The sequence below is a fragment of the Labeo rohita genome, chromosome 5 (assembly GCF_022985175.1).
Source record: "Labeo rohita strain BAU-BD-2019 chromosome 5, IGBB_LRoh.1.0, whole genome shotgun sequence".
Lineage (NCBI taxonomy): Eukaryota > Metazoa > Chordata > Actinopteri > Cypriniformes > Cyprinidae > Labeo > Labeo rohita.
The window spans coordinates 11,215,049-11,242,130 of record NC_066873.1 but is presented as its reverse complement, the minus strand read 5'-3'; the positions used below and the strand labels follow the sequence as shown (position 1 = coordinate 11,242,130).

General features: G+C 34.2%; 1 protein-coding gene across 1 annotated transcript in view; it reads right to left on the bottom strand.

Moving 5' to 3' along the window:
- Positions 1-27,082, bottom strand: part of tmem132e (transmembrane protein 132E) — a 401,398-nt gene that overhangs the window by 41,351 nt on the left and 332,965 nt on the right. Inside the window, 2 exon segments of the mRNA XM_051108794.1 lie at positions 11,637-11,829; positions 20,410-20,547. Coding sequence (XP_050964751.1) covers positions 11,637-11,829; positions 20,410-20,547 — 331 coding nt within the window.

Genomic DNA, 27,082 nt, shown 5'->3' with positions numbered 1-27,082 from the left:
AACAATGACTGCATGATTTTGAGACACTAAGGACAACTAAGGGACTCATATTCAACTATTTCAGAAGGTTCAAACTTTTGAACGGAATGAAGATGTGTATAATTTTCTTATTTTGCCATATTTTTTTAATTTAGCACTGCCCTTCAGAAGCTACAGAAGATACTCTAATGACTTCCAGAAGACAAAATAAGTAAAATTTACCCTGATCTTCAAACTTTAAAAAGCATTGTGTTTCCTTCTGGAGCATCAGTGAGCGTTTAACCCTTCTGTAATAGTTGCATATGAGTCTCTCAGTTGTCCTCAGTGTGAAAAGATGGATCTCACACAGTCAGGGTTCAAATACAAAAAAATCCTGAAAAACCAAAGAATTTGTGGAAGCTGAAGGATTTTTCTGAAGAACAGCGGGCAGTTTATACAAAAAAAAAAAAAAAAAAAAAAAAAACAGCTGTGGACCATTCAGGTAACTACACAGTATTAAGAATCAAGTATGTAAACTTTTCAACGGGGTTTTATTTATAAATTCAACTATCATTTTCTCTTGGACTAAATGTAAATGTTTTTTATATGAAATATCTTATAAACCTTATAAATAAAAAAAAAAAACATGCATTTTGTATGATACCTCCTATTTTGGTAAAATAATTAACATTTTACAGATTCTGCAAGGTGTATGTAAACTTTTGACTTCAACTTTACTGATATATATATATATATATATATATATATTCATCTATTATTTATACTTTATTGCAGCTTAATTTCCAGTAATGGCACTATAGGATTTATCACAGGACTGCATTACACATTGTGCTGTAGACTTTTTCATTTTATTAAAAAGTATATACAATGCTTTTTCTCTTTATTCACATTTTTTAGCATGCAGTCACCAGATGAAAAGGGTCGTAAATGTTGGACTTGCAAATAACATCTGAATTAGGTTCTCTTTAATATCTCCCCACTGAGCAAATGAGTTATTAGCTCAGAATTACTCTGATAGCCTTAGCTGAAACTGCATAATCATAATTTTCATTCAAAGTGCATTACTGGCCTGCCTGCCTTGTTTAAATGGAAGTCTTGGGTTCTTGCACTAAGAAATAAATTCATTACAGGCCTCTGCAAAAGCTTTTCATCCCGCAGCCGACCGACTCAATTCTTTGCCTGACGTCTCATTTTTATGCAAGGTAAACTTTAAAGGTCAACAACATCCAACCGTTGAATTTAATTCATACGATTCATGTTTAGAAAAAGACTATTGTGCTGGTGTTGCCTACCGCTGTCATTTCCTCCACTCCAAGCAAAAACCTAAACAGATGGTCACGGACACACAGGGACTCTCAGCAAAGGAAGCTGATTCAAATCCAGGTTTATTTTCAGCAAATAATAACTAAGTACGGAAAAGACCACAGTAATAACATCAAGATTTAACTCTGAGTCTCTCATCCCATGCAAAAAAGGACTGCAGTGGTACCATGGTGATGTATCAGATGATAATACAATGGACTTTGTACTGTGATTCATAAAATGCCATGGTATTACCATAACACATATTTCCCCAATACCACGGTATTCTTTTTGACCACGGTTAATGCTGATACTTTGATATATATCCATTGTTCTCATGCTAACACTGTAGTAATACCATGTTTTTGATACATTTTTACTATTATAGTAATGTAGCATACTGCTTTAACACAAGAGACGGGTCAGCGCTGCCCTTCATTCTGAATCATTTTCAAGTGACAGCAGTGTGCAAGCGCATGGTTGGGAATGCAAATGGGAGTATCATTCTCATGGAGGACAGTATTTACAGTGACAGACAGCGTGAGCCGAACGGTCTCACGTGATGGGTGAAACCGCCAGCTCAGATGGATATAGACAGCTTTAGCTGTAAATAACAGCAAGGGAGCTTTTGCAAGCCATTAAACACTTCACACACAGTCGGAGCAGGGTAAACCTGAGCCTCTTATCACATGCGGAAAAGATACCGAAAATACAGGCTATTTGATATAAGACACTGGTGAGGTGACAGACTGCCCTTACCATGAGATTTTTCGAAGCAATTTACAGTTGTGTGCACTGTACTACGAATAACCAGCTTGGTATATAGCAGCAAATGCTTTCTGGATTCAAACAAGGATGTATGTTGCTGTGGTCAAGTGGCTTGCTATAAAATATGGGCATTTTACAGTCAACATGAAATGGCATCCGGAAGCCATTTGTATTCTGTAAAGTGACATAAAATATATACACATATATTTACACACAGATCTATGACAGCATTTTAGTGCCGCATGTAAAAGAAAAAGGTCAGAATATTGGGAGAATAAAGTTGAAATTATGAGAATAAAGTCAAAATATTACATTAAAATTTTAGGAGAATATAGCCAAAAAAATCTATAAATATTTCAACTTTATTCTCAAAATATTTTGACTTTATTCTCGTAAGCTTGACTTTATTCTTGTAATATTTTGAATTTATTTTCATAATTGCTTTAAAGTCAAAATTATGATAATAAGGTTAAAATTAGAAGAATTAAGAATAAGAATAAAAAATAAAGCCAAAATGTTTCAAAAATAAATTAAAAATATTTTAGGAATAAAGTCAAAATTATGAGAATTAATGTGTAGCAATTCTGATGTTCGTTTACGTTTATATTGTGCTATAAACTTGAAATAAAGAGGAAAAACACAATTATTATTTGTATTTCACAATAAAACTGACAGAATTTGAAGGCAGAGCTGTGTTATATTAAAATAAACAAAGAACAAACTTATTGCGATTACTGGGTGGCTGGCACGCTACAAATAATGAATGGACGATGTTAAATATTAATTCCAGTCATTTACTGTATTACAGCTTACTGTAAAACAGCTTGTGAATAGTCACTTATATACCTCAGAAAAGACAACAATAGAACTTAAGTTAACGAGTCCACTTCAACCTATAGAACGATTTATTGTTGTTGTTTTTAAATTAGATGTTTTTTGTGGAGTAGGTGGTGGAATTTTCACAAAAAAAAAAAAAAAGTATAATTTAATCAATGAATGTCTCATTATAATCGAAAAGACGATTGATTCCTGCCACATTAAAGAGCACATTATAACTTTAATTGCTATGATTTTATTTTATGCAACTACGACTTTATTCTTAACACATTTCAACTTTATTCTCTAAACATTTACTTTATTCTCAAAACATTACGACTTTTTTCTCTGAATTTCGACTTTATTCATGAAATTTCAACTTTATTCTCAAAATATTTTGACTTTATTCTCGTAATTTCTATTTTATTCTCAAAATATTTTGATTTTATTCTCAAAACATTATTATGATTTTAATCTTGTAATTTTAGTATTTTTATTTTTATTTTTTAACTTGGCACTAAAACCATCATACAGGTCTAAAGGTTCAAAATACAGTCTAATAAAATATAGATTTTTTTTTTCTGACTACTATTTGCCAGACTTTACAGGATTAAGAAGCCAAAAAAGTGTCAATATTATTTTAAAAGGGTCGAGTTAACTTTAAAGTCTTAATCTATCCCTCTGGTTTAGAGCCTGCGGAAAAAACATAAGGTCATCGTGACCTCACGTCCAGAATCTTCCCTCTTTCATATACCAGAACTATTCCCTTGTCCAAAAGTGTGTGTGTATGTGTGTGCCCATGATACTAGCCCAGACTGGAAGGCCGTGTCATATTTTATTTATGATGTACTATTGAAGCAGGAACAGAAGTGAAGCCCATGTAGGCAACACATCCTCTGTCCCCCGCGTGCTTATCGAGGGCCGCCTTCACATGCCAAAACGAAGCTATTTCAAGCGAACATGAGGAGCTGATCCTGTATGCGTGTTAGAGGCCTCTCTCGCTGGCCAGGTTTGAAAGAGCACTTCATGTTAATAGAGGTTGAGAGACAGGCTTTGTGAGGTAAGAGGGCTAATTGTGGCCAGACTGAACCTGTTGGGAAAAACGGTTGAGGTTATACATAAGTCATAGTGTTTCATCCAGTATCTAGGGGCCAAATGTGGGCCAGAGACAACCTCTGAACATGACTCTACTAAAAAAGACATTTGAATATGAAGTTCAGGAAATTTGTCCAGAATACATCTTTCATTTGTAACAATCAGTATGTTTATATGAACTAATTTTCATCAGTCCAAATGAATCCACTCGGATTTCAGATTTGAAAGTTCTGTTCAAATGAAACCTACACATTTCAAAGTGTTTCGAACACTCGGGCCGTGTTTACATTAATCCTGATGCATTTCAAAACAGTGTTTTCACTTCAAAACCCTCTTCATCCTCATCCACACTAAAACTTTAGAAAACTTTAAATTCACCTTACTGCGCATGTGTAAAACCTCATAAAAGCTCACTGAGATGATACAGATGGAACAGACAGACATTTTCACTCAATTCTTCTGGCAGGATCATTGTATTTACAAAAAAATACCCCACCATTCACTGGCGTCGAGGTCGCACTCATTCACAATTACATGTTTGATCTAAAACGCAACTGCCCTCGTGTTTTGCCGCAGGAAAATAATTGTTAGTAAATTGATTGTCATTTTTGCAGGACTGTGAATGAAGAGTGTACAAAGTAACTCATCTTTAGCAACACTGCGATAATAGCACATAACGAGCACAATACCAGTATAAACATAGACATCTATTGGTACAATATGAGTCACATGACTAAACATGCGTCATTGTTTTCAAAAGCCTCCGGTTTCACAGTCCACTCTACAATGTGAAAACTGAGTTTTTAAATGTATCCACTTTGGAGAGTGTTTTTAAAAAGCTCAGTTTTTCTTGACAATAACGCTGTCTCAGTGTGAGCAGAAGGCCAAAATAGAGAGAGACAGACGCATTTTCAAACAAAAACGTGGACATGGCCTCATTTACATGTGCATTACATGCATTACAAACAACACTTAGAAAACTTACTACTACGCATACTACTGTAGGTGTCCAGTCACTACATTCAGAAGTAGAGAAAACATATATTTGTTTAAGAAAATAGATTTAAGTGTGTACATGCATTTTTTTTCCCCTATTGATAGAATTATTTCAGGTCTACACCTGCCCTTTCCATCAGATGTAAATTTCATTTGGATTGAGCTAAATCGGATTGATATAATTGTTTACCTTAAGGTTTTACAGTCCGACTAAGATTTCCGGATTACTTGGGTGAAAAACGCAAAATGTAAACATAGCTAATGATAGACTTAGGAAACGTCATATATTTAGTTACCAAACTGACATAAAAAGCAACCTTAAAAGTTTTTCTAGTAGTACCAAGTAAAGAGTTTATTTTTAAAAACAAACAACTCCATATTTATTTTTATCAGAAATCATGTTTTTTTTTTTTTTTTTGATTAAGTAATAATAACTTAAACAAATACAGGTATCACGCTACATGTGGAGAATAATGCACGGCACTCAGTTCATTGGTTTTTGCAAATAAACTCTTCATATATATTTGTTATAAAATACATAAACTGAAATCATTAGCAAGAATGTAAAACTGGGTGATCTGGGCCCGTATTCATAAAACATCTTAAGGCTAAAAGTAGCTCATAACTTGCAGATTTAGGAGAAAATAATGGGTGTGTCAATCCTAAATTTGGAACTCCTAAATTTTTGCTCTAAAAGTGTTTCATTTAGCATTAAAACTAGCTTCTAAATCTGTGAAACAAACCATCACACAAATTCTAATGGTTTCCACTACAAATACCATTACAAACATTACAAACCATCAACTTTTAACCATTAAAACCTTTAAAATGGTTTCCTGTAGTGTGTTTTGGGAAATATTTCATTAGGATTTAGTGGTTTTAACAAGCCACCAATAGACAGGCACCATTACAGTTACTATTAAAACCAGAACAATTCCCATTATAACCAGTAAAACCATTACAAATTCTATGATGGTTTCTATTGTTTATTTCAGCAGGGCTAAAATGGCTGTCGCCAGCAATCACGTTGCATTTATTTGCACACATATGGTTTCCCACACATCTTTTTTGGGTTTTGGAGGTTATATCAACCCCAGATTTTCCTTTGGTTGCATCCTTGTTTTCATACAAATTGGACAAGAAGTAACAGCATTCCTGTGTCTACTTGGTTTTCTTTTACGTTTTCATGTCTTACTATCAGCCATGATTATTCTACTCTATTAATTAAAAGGCAGTTTATATTCATATCGGTTAACTGTTTACAAGAATGCACACATGTAAGTGGCTGACAATTAGCGGAAAATATACTTGTTTAATTAGTGACAGCACACATTTTAAAGTCTTTATTTGAATGTGGAAACATTTTTATTTTTAAACCATTATTTAAATATGGCAACATATCACGCTCTACAATATTTCTATGAATAAATCTCTCTGACAGAGAACCCTCCACTATCAGCCAATCACTGTGTGCAAAGTTAGTAAGCATGCTGACATAATTTTTTGCAATGAGGTCAACCCCATGCTTACTCTCAGCTTAAGACTTCTGTCCATTCCTTAGTAAAAGTTTGTCTCAGCAGCTCTGTGCATAGGTTTTAACAGAAAACTATTTAGGAGAACTCTTAGTGCTAAGAAAAAATGTTTTGTGAATACGGGCCATATCTAGCATGATTTGGGAATGTTTTCACCTTTTGAAAAAATATGATAATTTGGTCAACTACAAAAAGATTCTTAAAGGAGAACTCCACTTCCAGAACAATAATTTACAAATAATTTACTCAACCCCTTGTCATCCAAGATGTTCATGTCTTTCTGTCTTCAGTCGTAAAGAAATTATGGTTTTTGACGAAAGCATTTAAGGATTTTTCTGCATATAATGGACTTCATTGGTGCCCCAAATTTGAACTTCTAAAAATGTAGTTTAAATGCAGCTTCAAAGGGCTCTAAACAATCCCAGCTGAGGAAGAAGGCTCTTATCTAGCGAAACAATCGGTTTTGAAAAATAAAAATTTGTACACTTTTTAAGCACAAAAGTTTGTGTAGCACAAGCTCTGGGATGCGCATTCTTGAACGATTCATTCATTTTGAACGGATCTTTAATGTGACTCGGGAAGAACGAGTCGTCTCGGGGAGCGATTCGTTTAGTCGCGCATGCGCAACATTCTATTAGGTTCTGTACTGGAATTAGTTCACCTGTTTTGAGTCTTCAGGTTTTTCGAGTCATTCGTTCATCTTATGGGGCTGTCACGTGATGCTGATTTTGCTAAAATGAACGAAAAACTCGAAAAAAGATTTGTTCATTTTGCTGAACGAGACTCAAAGGTCCGAGTCGGTAAAATGATCCGAACTTCCCATCACTACTATGAATCACGTCTTCGAATCACCACAAGTTCATCGTCTGTGTACTCCGGCTCAAAAAGGTAGAGTATGTTGAAAAACTCCATCTTATTTTCTCCTACAAATTCAGAATCGTCCGACATCGTTGTACCTTTTTGTTTGTAAACAGCATTTGATTTACTTGCACTTTCTTAGTCTTTGCGCGTTCGCTTTGTAAACACTGGGTCTGTAGTTCTGCCTACGTCCACGTGACCTTCCGACGTGATTCAATAGTACGTGAACACGCATCCCAGAACCTGTGCTACACAAGTTTTTTTGCTTAAAAAGTAAACAAATTTTTATCTTCCAAAAAAAAAATGACAGATCTGACATCGCCTTTCTCAAACTCGGCTTTGTACCCAGGGATTTACATATGTGATAATTCAGGAATTCAAAGAAGTGCATGTGTGTTTCCTATTGTGCATGTATATTCATGGTGTATCTGCATGTGTGCGTCTGGGCTGTATGTGGGATACTCATTAGTTGCTCAGAACGTGAGCGTGTCTGTGGGTGTATGAAGTGGGATTTGCTCGCCTAAATCAGTGCAGGATTCATTTCATGCGCTTGGCATACAACATATAGGTCCTGCCATTGTTGTATCTATAAACATCTCTTATATGAGCCTTACTGATTGCTTCCTACTTACAAATCCCCCAATGAGGGCGAACAGACCTCTCGAGCATTTAGAAAATGTATAAAGAAGGTCTTTTCATGCATGAAGCCCACATAAACACATGGCGTATCGTGTATATCACATATTTTCCAGCTATTGAACACTTACATCCCTGTGTCTAACACTTAAGCGCCGTTCCAAAACCTAGTGAGCCGCCTCGCTGTCTGCTGCCTACACAGGCAGTGTCCTAACTGATATAGAACCTCGTAATGACTGATTTGGAACGGTCTACATAGTCAAAAAATGTACAATAGATTTCAATAAAACTAATATGTCAAGCTATTTTTGCAGTTTGTCTCAATGCATTCTGGGAATGCCTTATGTGTAGTGAATAAAAAAGTGGTGCTGCTTTAGAATATGGCTGGAAAGGTGTCTTAGGAAGCAGTAATACTAAAGCCCACCTATGATGACTTGAAATGCTGCCTACGGAAGCAGCTCACTAGGTTTTGGAACAGAGCTTATATCTGTTCTTGGATTCTTTGTGTGTGTCTGCATAAAGGGAGGTAGTGAAAAATTGAGGCCTTGGCACTTGGACTGGCGCAGTTTTCAGTATTTCCCTCATGACTGTCTTGTTTTGTATTCACTTCTTGTTATTTGAACCGCTATATTCTGCCTGCGCAGGGCTTTTGAAACACACCGATAGGTTTCAGGGAGGACTGGAGGATACTGACAGGTCAAAGAAGCCTCTCTACATGAAGCAAAGTGTCTTTTCTGCTGCACCTGGTCCCCGTGTACTGAATCATGCTCGAGTTTAAACATACACACTTATTATGGGGGAGTGCAAATGGCTCGAACCAATCAAAGATGAATTTTGATAGGTGAATAATGGAGTTTCAAGCTGATAGAGTGAGTAAGGAACCTTTCTAGCCATTTCCAGAGACCTTTTACCTTAAAAAAGCCCTACAGTGAAACGTGTGAATTAGTCTTTTTCTGACTTATCCTAAAAGATAATGTGAAAACCCTTGTGAAAAAGATTTTATATATTATGGAAATAAAATGCATCAAAAGAATATACTTGAACATAAACTAAATATAATTTATTCAGACACTTACTTGTATGGTAATTTAAATTAAATAAAAATGTATTATAGTTTAGCACCTTATTAAACGCAATTAGAAAAACATAAGAGCGCAGTTTGACCCACTTAAGTAGTAATTTCATAATTACTTCTATTGCCTTTAAAAGCATAATTAAAGCGTACTGCTGAATATACTGACAGGAATATATTGTAAAATAAACTTCTACTAAACATGAATCTCATGTATTTACATGTTTTTATTACATATATGTAATGACGAAATTGCACTTTAGTATTATTAATATACATTAAAAATATAATTTGTAATTTATTACCTGCTAATTTAATATAAACGTTCATGCATTTTACAGTTAGTCCTTTAGTATTTTAATCCACACATTAGAATAAGGGCAGCTCTATAGGATGACTAAATAATATTAACACATAATTTGAAAAGTCATTTAAAGTAAAACTTTTAATTTGACATTATTACAAAGTCCATATAATTTCAAAAGCGTACTAAATTGTGTTCAGAAACATAATCATGAAAGTGTGCTCTTAAGCACACTTAAGTGGCCCTTAAATTGTCATTGATATGATATCTCCAAGTACAGTTTTTAAAAATATACCTTTAAAACTTGAAGTACTACAAATGCACATTTAATGCAATTACGCACTAAATAATAACGTCCATTATCCACATGAAATCTGAAACAACCATTTATATTGAATGTGTTTCTTGAAACAGAAGTGTATAGATTTTCCATACAGTGCTAATGTCTGATAAAAGTCTATATACGGTTGAGGTCAGAAGTTTACATACACCTTGCAGAAACTGCAAAATGTTAATTAATGTACCAAAATAAAAGGGATCATACAAAATACATGTTATTTTTTACTTAGTACTGACCTGAATAAGATATTTCACATAAAAGACATTTACATATAGTCCACAAAAGAAAATAATAGTTGAATTTATAAAAATGACCCTGTTCAAAAGTTTACATACACTTGATTCTTAATACTGTGTTGTTACCAGAATGATCCACAGCTGTGTTTTTTGTTTAATGATAGTTGTTCATGAGTCCCTTGTTTGTCATGCACAGTTAAACTGCCTGCTGTTCCTTCAGAAAAATCCTTCAGGTCCCACAAATTGTTTTTTTTTTTTTTTGTCTAAATGCAGTTCTAACGAAACGACCGGTTATTTTAATTAAAAAAAAAATACAATTTAAATACTTTTTAAACACTTGTCTTGTCTTACTCTCCCTGAACTCTGTGTATTCTGACTCAAGACAGTTAGGGTATATCGAAAAAAAATTAATCGTATTTTCTCCCTTACCTTCAAAAATCATTTCAAAATCATCCTACATCACTACAGAAGTTCCGACCCAGTCTTTGCAACGTGAACATGCAACGAAGATCAAACACCCTTAACAAAAAAGGTAAAACAGCGATACAGGGCGATTTTGAAGCTGAGGGAGAACATGAGATGGGAGTTTTTCGACATACGAACCGGAACAAAAACAGTCCAAGCAGAGTAAGACAAGACGAGCGTTTGGCATTAAAAAAGTATATAAATTGTATTATTTTTATTAAAATAACCGATCGTTAAGCTAGACAAGACCCTTCTGTCTCAGCTGGGATAATTTACAACCGCATTTGGGGTCGTTTGAAACCGCATTTAAGCTGCATTTTGGAAGTTCAAAATCGGGGCACCATATCAGTCCATTATATGAAGAAAAATGCTGAAATGTTTTCCTCAAAAAACCTAATTTCTTTACGACTGAAGAAAGAAAGACATGAACATCTTGGATAACAAGGGGGTGAGTAAATTATTTGTAAATTGTTGTTCTAGAAGTGGAGTTCTGCTTTAATGGTTATGTAAACATTGTAAGTGGTTGGCATTTCAGCAGAATAAAGGGGTTTTGGAAGAAATCTCACTGAGAGTTTTTATACTAAAAACTGATTGAACTGGGCCTAGATGGAATCTGCTGACCTTTATTTTGAGGATGAATGTACTGCACTCTCATTGGCAGTGGAGATTTTCATAAAATAAGGCAAAATATTAATAAACAAACACACAAGGGTTATGTGCGTGTTATTTTGTGATTGACAGGAATTCCAATTCTGTGTGGCCACATATGTCATGTGGGCCTGCCGATAAAGTATAAACCTATCAAAACCTATCAAAGTCAGTCTACCCTGAGCTCTAAGGTAGTTAAGCTATGGTATATGCTTCTGTATAAGACCCAAACTTCAATATGATTTCCATATCATTTACAAAATCCAAGGCCGCTGCAGAATTTCTGTTCAATCCAGAAGTTGCTGTTACCATAAAAATGTAATTGCAGCCAGCAGAATTGTCTGATTTTCAAAAACCTTTTTTTTGCTTCCAGTGTAATTTTGTGATTTGTGGCTTAAAATATTCATTAAAAAGCCTACGTAGAAATGAATTTGAAAAATAATTCCAAAACCAAGTCTGCTAGAAAAGTGGGTGGTAATTGTTGTGATCCACTGTTTTGACAAGTTAAATTGTATTTAAACTAGACTGAAGTGCAGTCTCATTTCTCAAACTTTATGACCCTAGGTGACAGACAGGAAGATCTTCTTACCATTGAAAGTGGAATGATGGCTTGAATGTCCTTCTGCACAACCGTCAGCTCTGTGACCACCTTCTCTGCATCCGAGGCTGGATTCTGGCCACGGTAATCAATATTCCAGTTGATTCTTCTGGTGACTGATTGACTGGTGAAGTTCTCCATCTCAAAGTCTAGCTGCATAATTTCAATGCTGGCAGCCATGTCCCTGAAGAGAAACAACAAGATCATGTGACACACTAAAGTGATCAATAATAAGGCTGTTTAAAAAAAAAAAAAAAAGCAGGCTATCCACCAGATTTAGCCATTAAGCTAATTTAGAAGAGTCTAATTGGAGTCAGGTATGTATTTAAAGCTTAAATGGTTTAATATGCTGGTCATCAACAAAAACAGATGTTCTGTCATGTATTAGGTATTATATATTGAAACAATCAGCAAATGAATCAATCACAGTGCCGGGCAAAGCCCATCTGTTGTTTGGGACTGGATTACAGGGGCTAAAAATGGATTTACAAATTACAAATCTAAAAAAAACCCAAATGCAAATGTGGGATGGTGTGCTTCATGAAATAATCTTACCAACCATATTAAGCTAGGATGGCAAAAAGTACTGTATAAATAAAATGTGTTATTACTGTTATTACTGTAACAGGGGAAAAATTGCACATCACCTTTAATATAAAGCAATAAAAGCAAAAATGCTGCACATTCACCTAACAATGATATTCGATTTCGAGTGCATTGGTGAAATGAACACAAAAGTAGTCATAAAAACAGCTGAGCACAACAGTTCAGCAACATACTGGAATTAAATTGGCGACACAGAAAAATACGGCAACGGTGCCCGGCAGAGAGTTTCTTCAGAGCCTTCGCAGGAAACCTCCATAATGGATAGTGACAGGCTAAATGAGTTCTGTCTGTTGATCTCATGCACGCTCATCAAGGATTATTTCCTTTATCTGAGACTCTTGTTCTACAGGTAGATGTGCTGATAACAGCTGACAACCACGCTGAGAGAGACCGGCCAAAAAATAAATTCCCTTGCAGGGAGTGGGTGCGCCTGTGGAAAAATGCTGCAGGGTTATCAAAATGTTATCTGTGGGGGGGTAATTAATGTGTCAGAGCTGCAAAATCAACAACTTCTTCTTATGAGGAGTACGATAAGTCCTTCTTTTAACTCGTTATGGTTGTACATATGACATGTAATTAAATGAAATCATTAAAATATTCAAATGTTTCTTTTTATTTAAACTAAATTATTTTTACAGTCTTATAGTGTCCTCAAAACATATTAGATACTTTATAAGCCACATCTGAGATGTAGGAATGTCGCTGAATTGCGTAACAAAAGATCAAAAAAGGGAATTCTTGAAACAAATGATGCAACATCTTTTCTCAGAACTAACTTCACTTTTAACCAAGTCCCAAAGCAATTTTAAATAAATGGATTGGGTAAAAAACGCAAGGACGCATTTAAGTGCACCTATTATGCACTTTTACATGTTGTTTGAACATAAATGTGTGTTGGCAGTGTGTATACAACAACCCTATAATGATAAGTATCCATCTGCTCCTTTTTTTAATCCCCATAAATCATAAGAAGTGCCTCAGAACAAGCTGTTTGCAGAATCTGTAAAATACGACATCACATTTTACAGGTCCCGCCCATGACTGTTGACGGACACTGGCCTATTAGCAGAGACTCCGCCCTGAGCTGCACACAATCCGCCATGTTTATCTTCACACTGGAGCATTTAAAAGCAGCATTTGAATAAAAGATGTCTTCTTATTAGAGCTACAGAAATTATTCATTCAAAAGCAGTGATTTTCTGTTTTTATTTTATTGTTTGGGCAATATTAACAGTGTAGACACCAGTATAGGTATTGTATATTACACTATGTATATTAGGTATATTACGCAGATCTAAACATGCGATTTCTTTCCCAGCTGTTTACAAAGACATAACCGACTGTGGTTTTATAACTAATGTGTGTTTTAACAGTTTAGGTGAAATAAGACATGAACGAGAACTTAGTTTAGTACTCACATACCGTGTGACAGCTGTTTTCTCTTTGCGTGCTTCGGAGTGTGTGCACAGAAAAACGTATTTTAGAATTTTAAACTGATATGGCTTTAAAACACATGATTTCAGCACGATAGACATGATAATCTAAACCAAACAGATGTTTTTTAGCAGAGTATCTGAGGTATGAGCTGTAAAGAAACAGCTCTATTCCAGAAAAGGGGGCAGGGAGCAGCAGCTCATTCGTGCATAAAGAGACATGCACGAAAACAGCATGTTTCTGGTTCCACTCAAAATAGGCATTTTCAAAATGATATAATAAATGATCTGTGGGGTACTTTGAGCTGAAACTTTACAGACACATTCTCGGGACACCTTAGTCTTATATTACTTCTTGTAAAAGAAGCATAGTAAGTGCCCTTCAAATTGATCAAAAATGACAGTAAAATACTTTAAAATATTAAAAAAAAAAATCAATTAAACGCAGTTTTTTAAACTTTCAATTCATGAAGAATTCTGAGAAAAAAAGTACTGTGTTTTCCATAAAAAATATTAAGCAGCATAACTGTTTTCAACATTGATGATAATAAGAAATGTTTCTTAAGCACCATATCAGCTCAATAGTAGAGTTTAGATTCTCTGCCCGAGGCCGAGCCCAGACTTGACCCGACCCGACCCGTGGGCCGGGTCGGGCCGATATTTCCTGCCACTATCTTCGGGCCGGGCCGGGCTGGGCGGGGCCATCATCAAGCATTTGTGTGTGTTTTTTTTTTTTTTTTTTTTTAAATCATTACTTAATTAGCCTAATTGGGTGGAGAGCTATGCCATAATTATAAATATTATACGAATATTTTAGCAAAGTCGGCCTGAGCAACACGTGTAAGTCTACAAAGTTGAGCAATTTGCAACGCGTGTTATGCGCAGCAACGCTCTAGCTCCCGCGACAGCGTCTCCTCCACTGGCGTTTTTGCAATAATGCCTACATTTGAAAATATCAAAATAGGCCTATTTGTTGTGTTTTCAAATTATTCGATTTATATTGATTTTGTTATATGCCTATAGACTAGGTCAAGTTCTTTCTTGTTCGTTTTGCATGTTTTAGATCATTGCTAAAAATCTAGTTTTTAGGGTCATGAAGCTGTTTTGCACTACGTTTTATAATAGGCTTTAAAATATTTATTTTATTTAAAAATATTCTAAAACTTATATTTATTACATATGCCATCCAAAGTTAATTACTTGTTCATTTTCTATGTTTATCATTGTTCACGTTTTTTTAGGCTATTTTTTTTTTTCATTCAGATCTATTTGCGATCCATTCTGAATAAACAAACAATGCAGTTTACATGCTTCGTCCTTGTTGCATTTTTCATTAAGATAAATCTAAACTAATTTCTGTAGTTCAAACAACTTAGAATTGTAGTTGAGAACGTCTGTTATAACGGCTCACGTATTAAAAAATAGTCGGGTTTAAATTGGGCTCGGGCTCATAATTACAGTTAATGTGTCGGACCGGGTCGGGCTCGGACACAAGGTGCACGGGCTCGGGTAGGATCGGGTTTAATTTTTTTGGGCCCGATCTAAGCTCTACTCAATAGGATGAGTTCTGAAGAAGACACTGAAAACTGGGGTAACGATGCTGAAAAACTAAAAAAAAAAAATATTACTCTCCTGATTTAAAACTGTATTAATATGTTACAATATTACAGTTTGTACTGTATTTTTGATAAAGGCACCTTTGCTAAGCATAAGACACTTGTGCATTCAAATGCATTTAAAAATCTTTATATATAAGTCAGTGGAGACCATCAACTGTTTGATTACCAGCATTCTTCAAAATACCTTCATTTATGTTCAACATAAGAAAGAAACTCAAACAAGTTTGGAATGATAACATTTTATTTTTGGGTGAACTATCCCTGTAAGACAATCAACGTATTTTTTTCCTTAATTTTGAACAATATATTTGTTGTTTTTGTATTTAAAAACCTAACAAACTTCTTTTTATGAAAATGTTGCACTTGCAATGTGTACCTGTATAATATTTAATTATGTAATACAATGACATCCATATATATTTTAAGCGTGGCTTAAGTGACTCCTACGTTGTTAAAGGAGAAGTCCACTTCCAGAACAACAATTTACAAATAATGTACTCCCCCTTTTGTTATCCAATATGTTCATGTCTTTCTTTCTTCAGTCGTAAAGAAATTATGTTTTTAGAGGAAAACATTTCAGGATTTTTCTTCATATAATGGACTGATATGGTGCCCTCGGGTTTGAACTTCCAAAATGCAGTTTAAATGAGGTTGATCCCAAATGAGGTTGTAAACGATCCCAGCCAAGCAAGAAGGGTCTTATCTAGCGAAACGATCGGTTATTTTCATAAAAATAATAACATTTATATACTTTTTAATGTCAAATGCTCGTCTGGTCTTACTCTCCCTGAACTCTGTGTATTCTGACTCATGAGTTAGGTTATGTCGAAAAACAAAATCGCCCTATATCGCCGTTTTACCTTTTTTGTTAAGGGTGTTTGATCTTCTTTGCATGTTCACTTTGCAAAGACTGGGTCGGTACTTCTGCAGCGATGTAGGATGATTTTGAAATGATTTTTGAAGTTGAGGGAGAAAATACGACTGGAGTTTTTCGACATACCCTAACTGTCTTGAGCCAGAATACACAGAGTTCAGGGAGTAAGACAACACGAGCGTTTGAGATCAAAAAGTATTTAAATTGTATATTTTTAATGAAAATAAACCGATCGTTTCGCTAGATAAGACCCTTCTTCCTCCTGGGATTGTTTACAACCGCATTTGGGATTGTTTGAAGCCGCATTTAAACTGCATTTTGGAAGTTCAAACTTGGGGCACCATATCAGTCCATTGTATGGAGAAAAATCCTGAAATGTTTTCTTCAAAAACACAACTTCTTTGTCATGGACATCTTGGATGACAAGGGGGTGAGTACATTATCTATAAATTGTTGTTCTGGAAGTGGACTTCTCCTTTAAGGCCACCGCAATGCATTTTCACATCCCATTTGCATTCTATGCAGTATTTGGTTTAGTATTCTAGCGTGCACTATACTACACTATATGGTCGGCAAGGCCCCTTTGTTAGAAGATACTGTTTTGTCACTAATTGTTGCTTGGATAATTTGCAACTGATGTGGCCAATTAAAACTACAAAGCCATTAAGTGTGACTTTCCCACTAAAAGTTTAATTACTTTTCCTTTTGTTTGGACAGAAATATTTTAAGGCGAATGGGAATCAATCTGTATCAAACGTGTTTGCTTTCTTGATGTCCATTCAGTGGACACTGCATTAACAAAGTTAATATTGCCTTAATTATTTAGCCATTGCTGAGAATTGATTGTCCAGCACAACAAGAGAGGAGGCCAGGGAAGAGTTTTGCTAACAATCAGTCATTAAAGCACTGCCAGAACAGGAGCCAGCTTTCAAAACGCCCTGCATTTGGAGTCATTTTAGGCTTGCTTAATTCTGGAGTGCGGAAACATAAGGAGAGAACGAAGTGGCGTGAGTGTGCCAGCAACTGAATCTCTAATTGAAAATACACTAATGGAATGATGAGGCTTGTCTTATATTGACAAATAACGCTGGCTTTGCCTCCAAGGCCAGCCCTAAACCACATGCGCAGTGTTTGCTCCTAGCAGTGGAGTCACTCATTAAAACCGTTAGAAAAGATAGATGGTGAAAGAATATGGGCAGCGTATGCAAAGAAATTTGCAAGTCTAAGAACAGAACTGCAGTCTGTGGACAGAACGAGCTGCGCTAACGGAAAATCTATACGAGGAAACGGCATCGACTTGCTAAAAATTATTAATCTTCCCAGACAACAAGCTCATGCGGGCATTATTTTGTTACGATACAAAAAGCCCCCAGCCTCATCTAGACATTTGTTCTCCAAAACAAAGAGACAAATTCGACTGTGAAATAGTCTCAAAACAAGCAGTACATTTTGTTAGCTGTAGAGGAAAGTGAAAAGCTGTTTAAACTCACATTAAAAATAACAAGCAACACCTCTCTATAGTCTGGTGTCACAATGGCGCTTGACAACACGTCAGAGACTGTTGAAATGTGCTGCACATAAATAAACTGTGATAAGTTTTTATGACAAAACTTTCAAACTTTGTCATTTAAATTCCATATTAAAGGAGTTATTTCTAATGAGTGTCAGACGGTACAATAAATTGGTTGGGAAGTGTGAGACAATAATATAAACAATAATGATAAAAAAGCATGTATTACATTTTTGTAGACACACTGTAGCAATGTGATAGAATTGTTTTCATGTTTGCATAAACTCTAAAATTATTGTTACATTATTATATCTAAAATATAAAACATCTGTATAATAGTAAAACATAACTATGCAAATATTTAAAATATAAAGGATTCATAAAGATGTATAAGGTGTACATCCAAATGTCTTCTTTTTTCTAAAGAATATTTATTTTTTTTTTGAAAAAAACAAACAAAAAAAAACAAAACAAAACAAAAAAAAACAATTATTTGTTGGAACCTACTTTTTTCAGGATTTTTTTAATAACAACAAAGTTAAAAAGAACATGTATTTAAATAGAAATCTTTTGTAACAATATAAGCTACCATTTTAACATTTTTTTTTTAAAGAAATTAATATTTTTATTCATCAAGTACATATTAAATTGATTATAGGAAAGAAAATCGTTATAGCAAAGAAAATATTACCATTTTAATTAAATGCTGTTCTTTTTACTTTTATTCATCACAGAATCCTAAAATATAATCGCAGGTTCCAAAAAAAGAAAAAGACAAAAAAAACAAAAAAAAAAAACAGCTCAACTGGTTCCAATATTAATAATAAAAGTATATTAGCATGATTTCTGAAGATTCATGTGACACTGGAGACTAGAGTAAAGACTAGAGTAAAGGCTGACGAAAATTCAGCTTTGCATCACAGGAATAAATTATATTTTAATATATATTAAAATAGAAAACCTATACTTTAAACTGTAATAACATTTCACAATATTACTGTTTTTTTTCTGTATTTTTGTAAATGCAGCAAATGCAGCCTTCTTTAAGAATTCTTTAATAATCATTACAAATCTTACTGATCCTAAACTTTTGAACAGCAGTGTAGATATATCACAGTTTCCACAAAATCTGTTTTCAACACTGATAATACAATAAATTTATCTTTAGCAGTAAATTAGGATAATTTCTGTAGGATCATGTGACACTGAAGACTGGAGTAATGATATTTAAAATGTATTTCATCACATTAATAAATTACATTTTAAAATATATACATATAGAAAAGAGTTATTATAAATGGTAATAATATTTCACATTTTTACTGTTTTTATTGTATTTTTTTATCAAATAAATGCAGCCTTGATGAGCATAAGAGTCTTCTTTCGAAAAAACAGGAACAAAAATTTAAACAATAGTGTTTAATCTGTTGAATACAAGACTATTTTTGTACTTCAGTAAGTTCATATGTAAGCCAACGCTAGAATATAGCAACTATATTTATGTGCCAAACCATATATCACTGTTAAACTATTAGTATGGATTTTCTATTCTATCATTGCACTTAAATAAAAATGGGTTGAAATAGCTTTAATATGCTGTGTCTCATTGTTTTTTTTTTTTTTTTTTACTTTTTAAAGGCCATGGATACTAAATCAAAAAACAACAGAAATGGTATATTTACCATATGAGATTTTGGTGTGACTCAGAATGATCAATAAAAACAGATACTTTAATAAATGTATAAAAAACATAGAAAAACCTTTCTCTACTGTAGTATTATATTGTCCTTTGCTGAAAAAGTGGTCTGAATAATTGACAACATATTATTTAAAAATTGCCTTAAGGTCCAGTCTGATGAAACATGCATACTGTGGCAGCTGTCAGAGCACACTGGATGCCAGGAAAAGGCAGGAGGCATTACTGTAAAAGAACAGTTTTCTCGGTAGCAAGCATCTAGCCGAATTGCAGGGTTGCAGGTGAGTGACATGGGCTTTGCACATGTCTGACACAATAAGAAAAATGATATGCCAGAGTCCACTTGATACAAAAAAGAAGTATAGCGGCTAAGATTCTTAGAATTATGAACAATGCAGCATGATGTTTAATTCAAACGACCTTGCTGGTAATCTCTGTCGACTATCAATCACAACGTCTTGACCTAGCTGACAAAAAGCAAATAACACTTGACTCTACTGGCTAAATGAATCACTCAATGTTCCTGAAGATTGAATAGAAGATAAAAAAGCTTTCTAGAAATGTGAGTCTATTTCTAGTTCAATTCTGATAGAGAATCTGTATATTAGAACGTAATGGGTGCATTTTATATTTTTATTCTTTTACATTTTTGTTAGTTTGTTCAGGATGACTTTAATGTGGTTCTGTCTTAAAGCCCTGTAATCAATTTAGCTTGAAAGAATACACAGGAAGTGCTAATTAATATGAGTACAAATGTTTCATTGAATGTAAGCCTCTCCAATTAGACAGTAACATCCTTAAACAAAGGTCTTAACTGAACAGACGGCATTCTGTTTTAGTCGAATGTTATTCGGATTAACTAGCAGATGTTTGAGTGGGTGAATGTTATGATTTAAACATGAAAGTTTGGGTTCTCTTTTTGTTGCTGATCTGCAACCAGATTGCCATTCAGTACACACTGCTTAGTTTCCCACTGGGGAAGCTGTTCCTAGATCAGTGTACAAAAAGCGGGGGAAGCTGACTTACCCAGGGACTCCTTTGATCTTGCTGGCTTCCACTGTTGCAATGGAGTGTTTGGCTCCGGACTGCACATCCCATTCAACCTTCCACTGGTTACTCCTCGACTTAGTGCTAAGGAGGTTTACCCCTTTCTTTGCTTTCACCCTGTAAAAGAGACATGGAGGGTTTTAAAGAAATATATATGGCTGGAGTCCAACGAGACAGCTATGTATAAGCATTCAGAAGGTGATAGACACTGTGGAAAGCTCGGTTTTAATGAAACAAAACGAAACAAAACAAAAAGATAACATAGCATAAGACAATTCTATTTAAAAAAAATAAAACAAAACAAAAACAGCCCCCCCCCCCCCCCAAAAAAAAGAAAAACAATAAAATAAAATAAGTAAATAAATAAATCTAAACTAAACTAAAATAAGGTAAAATAAAATAATAAAAAATGATAGTATATACATATAACATAAGACAAAATCAATTTTAAAAATAATAAAAGAAAAAACACCAAACAAAACAAACCAAAATAAAAGAAGAAAAACAACAAAAAAACACACACACAACAAAATTAAAACCATAATAGAAAATAATAAAATAAAATGAAATTTAATAAAATAAAAAAAATAAAATAAATAAACCATGCTGCTGAAATAAGCAAGAAACACAAACCAATGTGCATGATCAGACAAGAAGGCCAAAAACAAGCTGAAACAAAACAAAATGAAACAAAACAAAATGATAATATAGCATAAGACAACTCTATTTAAAAAAAAAAATACAAAACAAAAAACAAAAATCACAACAAAAACCAAAATAAAATAATAAAAAAAAAACAATCACAAAACAAAACTAAAACAATAATAGAAAATAATAAAATAAAATAATAAAATAAACCATGTCCAACAATTTCAGGACAGGTTAATGTTATATAGATCTGCTCTCTTAGAAACTACATGAAAAAATGGGGATTTTCATGATGAACCTTTGTGTTGGTGTGAACAGGCCTTAAATGTTTAATGTTGCTGTTGAAATGAGCAAGGTACACAAAGCAACGTCCACGCTCTGACAAGAAAGCCAAAACAAAATGAAACAAAACAAAATGATAACGTTGATAATATAGCATAAGACAACATAAAAAAAAAAAATAATAATACAACAAACACCAATCAAAACAACACAAAACAAGGATAAAAAGAAAAGTCACGACAAAACTAAAACAAGATAATAAAAAATGATAAAATAAAATCTAATCTAATCTAATATGATAAAAAGAGAAACTTGCAGGATTGTTTAATGTCATATAAATCCACTCCCTTAGAAACGGTATAGACATATGTATAGAAAGACTTCAAATCTGTGCTCAAAACAAATGCTTTTTCCCATAGATAGCACACATGGCTTCTGCACCTTCATTATGACCTTTGAGACCGTGCATCTTCTTGCAACAATTTATGCACAACTAAAGCTCATACTCATCATACATTTCCCCTCTGTCCATTAAAATTCAAAAACATCAGCCTTTTCTCTGATCCGAAACCAGATTCCGATGATAAAATCCCTGAGGAACACACCCCCGCTTTTTCACAGGAGCCATAACTTCAAACAGCACAGTCTTGCTGGGTTTCCAGCAGCTTATATTTCAATAGATGGAAGCTGCTGCTGTTCTGTGAGCATACATGTACTGCTTAACACCTCGAATAGGTGTACTGACACAAGACAAGGTAAATCATGCATGTATAGCCTCCGGATTACTGACCACTATCTGAGTTCCTACTGTCAGATATCTACCTAAATCACCAGTGAAAATCAACCGCTCTGAGCTCTTGCCGCACCAAAAAGCCATGCAGCTGCAATGCCACAACGCTATACAGATATCTCACAGCGCACATGCAAGTAAGATCAAGAAGAGACAGAAGTGAGAGAGAACATTTAGAAACCATTAAAATAGGGAGATTACAATTTCATCAAGTTTAAATAAAATAAAATAAAATCAACCTTAATTCTGCTGTTAAAATAATCTGGATGAGACAAATTTTAAGAAAACACTATTTTAGTCTACTACAAAATTTCACCAGAAAGAGAGAAAGTGAAAATTTAGAAACCATTTAAAATGGAAGATTACAATTTTGTCAGTTTTAATTAATTTTATGTTAAATGGCAATAAATAAATAATTAAAATTAGGGCTGTATATTGCCAAGAATCTGGCGATACGATACGTATCATGATACAGGGGTTGCGATACGATATGTTGCGAAACATTGCGATATTGTAAACAAGGCGATATATTGGGATATTTCTTATTTTATGAATAGGACATAATTTTAGGAAAACAGTTATTAAGAACACACCACCATATGCAAACCATTCAATGTTATTGAATCACTTTTTGTGCACTACGAGTAAAGGGGGAAAATAAAGTGCTTGCAAGATTCTTTAGTTATTAAATGTATAAAATATATAAAGCAGACCATATACATTTTTAGACCCTGCTTTACAATTTAAGTTTACAACTGTGACCATGTCAGATCATTTTGATCTGAACTTAAGAATTACATCTGCTTAATATCAATAAACAATAAAGTGCTTACTGGATTCCTAAAGAAAACAAAAGAATTGTAAAACAATAAAATAAATACAGATATTAGACATTCTCAGAACCTTTTTGTTATGAGAATTTCAAACGTTTTGGATTTCGCAAGTCTTCCAGTTTGTAATTATGCACCGCGTGGAATCGCCGAGACCGCGATGCGAGCACCGCCTCAACCGCACAAAACAGCCCCACCACGAGAGATAGTGGCGGGCAGCCGCACGGATACCCCAGTACGCCCGGCGCGAAGGCCCTTTCACGGGACGCGGCAAGCAGCGGAACCGCGGCGCGGGCGCCGCCCCAGCTGCACGGGGCGCTTTTGCTGTACAGGCGGGTGGCGGCCAAACAAAATTGGTATTTTGTTATCACCAAACAAAATATCGCGATACACAAGGTGTATCGATATTTTCTTACACCCCTAATTAAAATCACCCTTAATCCTACTGTTAAAATAAACTGACTGGTTGAGCTCTTTTTTATTGGCATTTAACAAGAAAAGACTATTTTAGTCTACTTCAAAATTTCACATTTAATTGAATGTTACATGCAGTTGCTTTATAATTATTTGAGCAATTTAAGCAATTTCTGAATGAAATACTGATTTTAAGTAAATCCTTCACCATTTTTTTCTTTGTATTAATTAGTTGCTACAAACAACAAGAATGTTAAACAGCCTACAGCTAATTAATTAATTAGTTAATGAGGCGTATTCATTATATCGCTTGGTGAAATAATTGTTTACCGTGATTATTATTTTTAATTAACGCAATTATTTGAACACTGGTGTGTTTTGCCGTATTGCTGCTGTGCTGTTTAATTTCAGCAGGCTGTGCTGCAGTGCCTGAAACTCCCTTAACCGTGATAAAATTGCTGTCAGAGCTGTCACTAACAATTATTTTGTTAACAGAGTAGTTGGTTGATTATTCTAATTAAAATACATAATGTAGTATATTAACAATATACTGTACCTCAATATTATGCATTGTAACAAAAGCCTGCAGAAGGCGCCAACAGCCTGACGAATGTTTTTACACTTTACAACGCGATCTAATCCTTGTTTAATATTGACTAAACAACATTCAATGCAAATGTCCACTTAATCTTTAAAATGGTGCAGCCACTGCAATTTCTTCAATAGTTGGACATCAAAACTTGAAAACTCAGAACTAGCACTTGAACTTTTATTTTGAAATCGCAGTGAACCGTTAGCAAATTGAGAAGGCTACTGACCCTTCTTCTGTCTTTGTGTAGGTTTATAAATCATTTATTTTACAAACCTGATGAAATGGCACACGTTGCGTTCCCAGATGAACGTTATAATAAACCAAAACTCACAGCAATATGCAGAGATGGAGTTTGAGACGCTCCACACATGTAAACAATAACAGTTCATATGGATCAGCATTTACTGTTTACTTAGCCGCTCTAAGAAACATGTAGGTAACACACATGTGATTAATAAAGTGCATATATTAAATCTGCATCGCATATATTTATTTAACTGAATCGTAGTGTGATTTCTAAATGGGTTTAATATATCATGCAGCACTGGAAAATGGTCTAATAATGCGTTCCATGCCCGTGGAATGCGTCACTTCCGGTATTTTGCCGGTTACTCGACACAGGCAAATTGCATTTGAGGATTTTTAAAAATCGAGTACTCAAATTGAATTTCGACCTACCTCACGTTGATAACTGCTTTCATTTAATAACTAGCTAAGAACTTTACAAGAAAGTTCTGTGAGACGGCTGTTCTACAGCGCTTTAGGAGCCTAGGGAACCACACTAAATGGTTGACTAAACACTGGTAACGTGACGAAACCTTCATTGATAGCAGAAGCTGTCTCCAGGATTAAACTTAGACAGGTTAACCTCAAAAACTCAGTCTTTTCTCTTTGAACTGCTGCTTCGAATTGCGCTTACCTGATAAAAGGCGGTCTGTGCTTTGAGGAGCAGACCATGACCAATAGCAGACGCTTCAGTCGGCCATTTCAACAACTCCGTCAACAGAGCCTTATCTCACCCCCTCAGCCCTTCCATCAAGCACAGTATTGATGATCATAGACTGTACTGCACTTTCATAAATATTAAATAAGCAGGTGTGCCAGCAAAGCCTTACTCGTTTTCAAATCAAACACAACATCTTATAGATAAGAGTGATAATAACAAATGTTTGATGTAGCTCTTCACATTACACAGCAATGAGCTGCGAATGTAGATGACTGGCAGGCAAGCTCATCATTTTTGTGTGATGATAGAGAGTACCGTGCAACAATTAGATTATTTAATTTATTAAGCATAGCGCTGAATTACTTTATCTTAAAAGCCTTACATTGTCCACATTAATTAACAGTAATTGACACTCAACCGTCAAATTTAACAAATGTCTTATGTCTTCAGGCCATATGCTACTAAATGAGCAATTTCAATAGCTGGAACTTTTTTTAAAGAAACAAATCAGCACTTGAAAGTACAGTTAGTGCTTATGTGACTCCACACAAACACACAAAGCAAACTATCACAGCGCATGCTCTGCAAAATCTTAAAAGACAGAAGGAGAAGAAAAAAAGCAAATTAAAACCCTTGTATGGTACAATTTTCTAAATGAATGTGAACAACTTAATATCTTCCTTTCCAGTTATTTAAGTGCAAAGGATGATGTTCACTTTAGTCAACATGAAATCAAAACTGACCTGAATTAATCCACATAATACACTATTCACATTGCTGGTCTTACTTTGATAGATCATTGCATGATTTTTTTATTTATTTTTTATTTTGGGGGGATGGTAATCTGCCATTAAAATGTTCCACCTCTAAAAAGGCTTTGCTTTTTAGACTTCTGTTTTTCAAACCTTCCTCACAAACGTGTAATAGACCACTTCTCATTATCCACTGAATGCCGGATGTATGAAACCATGTTCCACTCCGTTTTTTCTTTGAATATACTGTTTTATACTCTGAAATATGCCACATTAGGAAAGTAAAATTGGTTGGTTGGTTTCATGTTGATCTAATTGCAGTTTTATAATATCATAAAAATATTTTATTGCTTTCTTTTCCGGAGTGTTATTTTATTTTTTTTTATTTTTTTTATTTTATTTTATTTTATTTTATTTTATTTTATTTTATTTTATTTTATTTTATTTTATTTTATTTTATTTTATCAAGACACATTACAATTATCCATAGGGACAATAAATATATTTATAATTAAATGTCAGGACAGACATGTTACATTTCTAATATTTCTACAAAAATATTTCAAATGTTTTTTTAAAAAACAAAACAAAAAAAACTTTATATTCATCAAACAATCCTGAAAAATGTATCATGGTCTCCACAAGAAATATCCAGCAGCACAACCCTTTTTAACATCTATAATAATAACATAATAATGCAAGTTTCTTAAGTAGCGAATCAGCATATGAGAATGATATCTGAAGGATCATGTTACACTGAAAAATCAGCTTTTTCATCACTGAAATAAAATACATTTATTTTACATTTAAAAAGTATTACAAAAATTTCAAATTGTAAAAATATTTCAATATCACAATATTACATTTCACAATCATTATTTAATCAAATAAATCCAGTCTTTTGTGAGCATGTAAGACTTACAAAAGCATTTAAAAATATTAATGACCTCAAACTTTTGTATTTCTATTTATATTTCATGTCTTTTAAACAAACCATATGAAGACACAATACGCAAATTGTATTAAATGAGACAAAACTATTTTCTACAACACTTTTGAAAGCACTGCCATGTCGTCATTCTAATTCAAAATAAATTGAATTTAAGCGACATGTCTTCATATTTCAAATGTGTACAAGCAGTATGAAACAGCAAGCCTTACACTCTTCAGAAACTCCAAGTGTCCTCTGTGGTGAAAGGACATAGTGATGTTTCAACAGAAATTTGTCATTTGACAGCCTGTACATAAACAAAACACTTAAAGCGTATAGGGCTGATCTAGGATGTATTTACTGCAAAGGAAACTATGATTTGACTTTTCGTATCTAGAACACTGACCAGACACCAAAGTTGCCTATAGCAGCTGTATGAAACACAAGCAGTGATGAATAACTCTAGC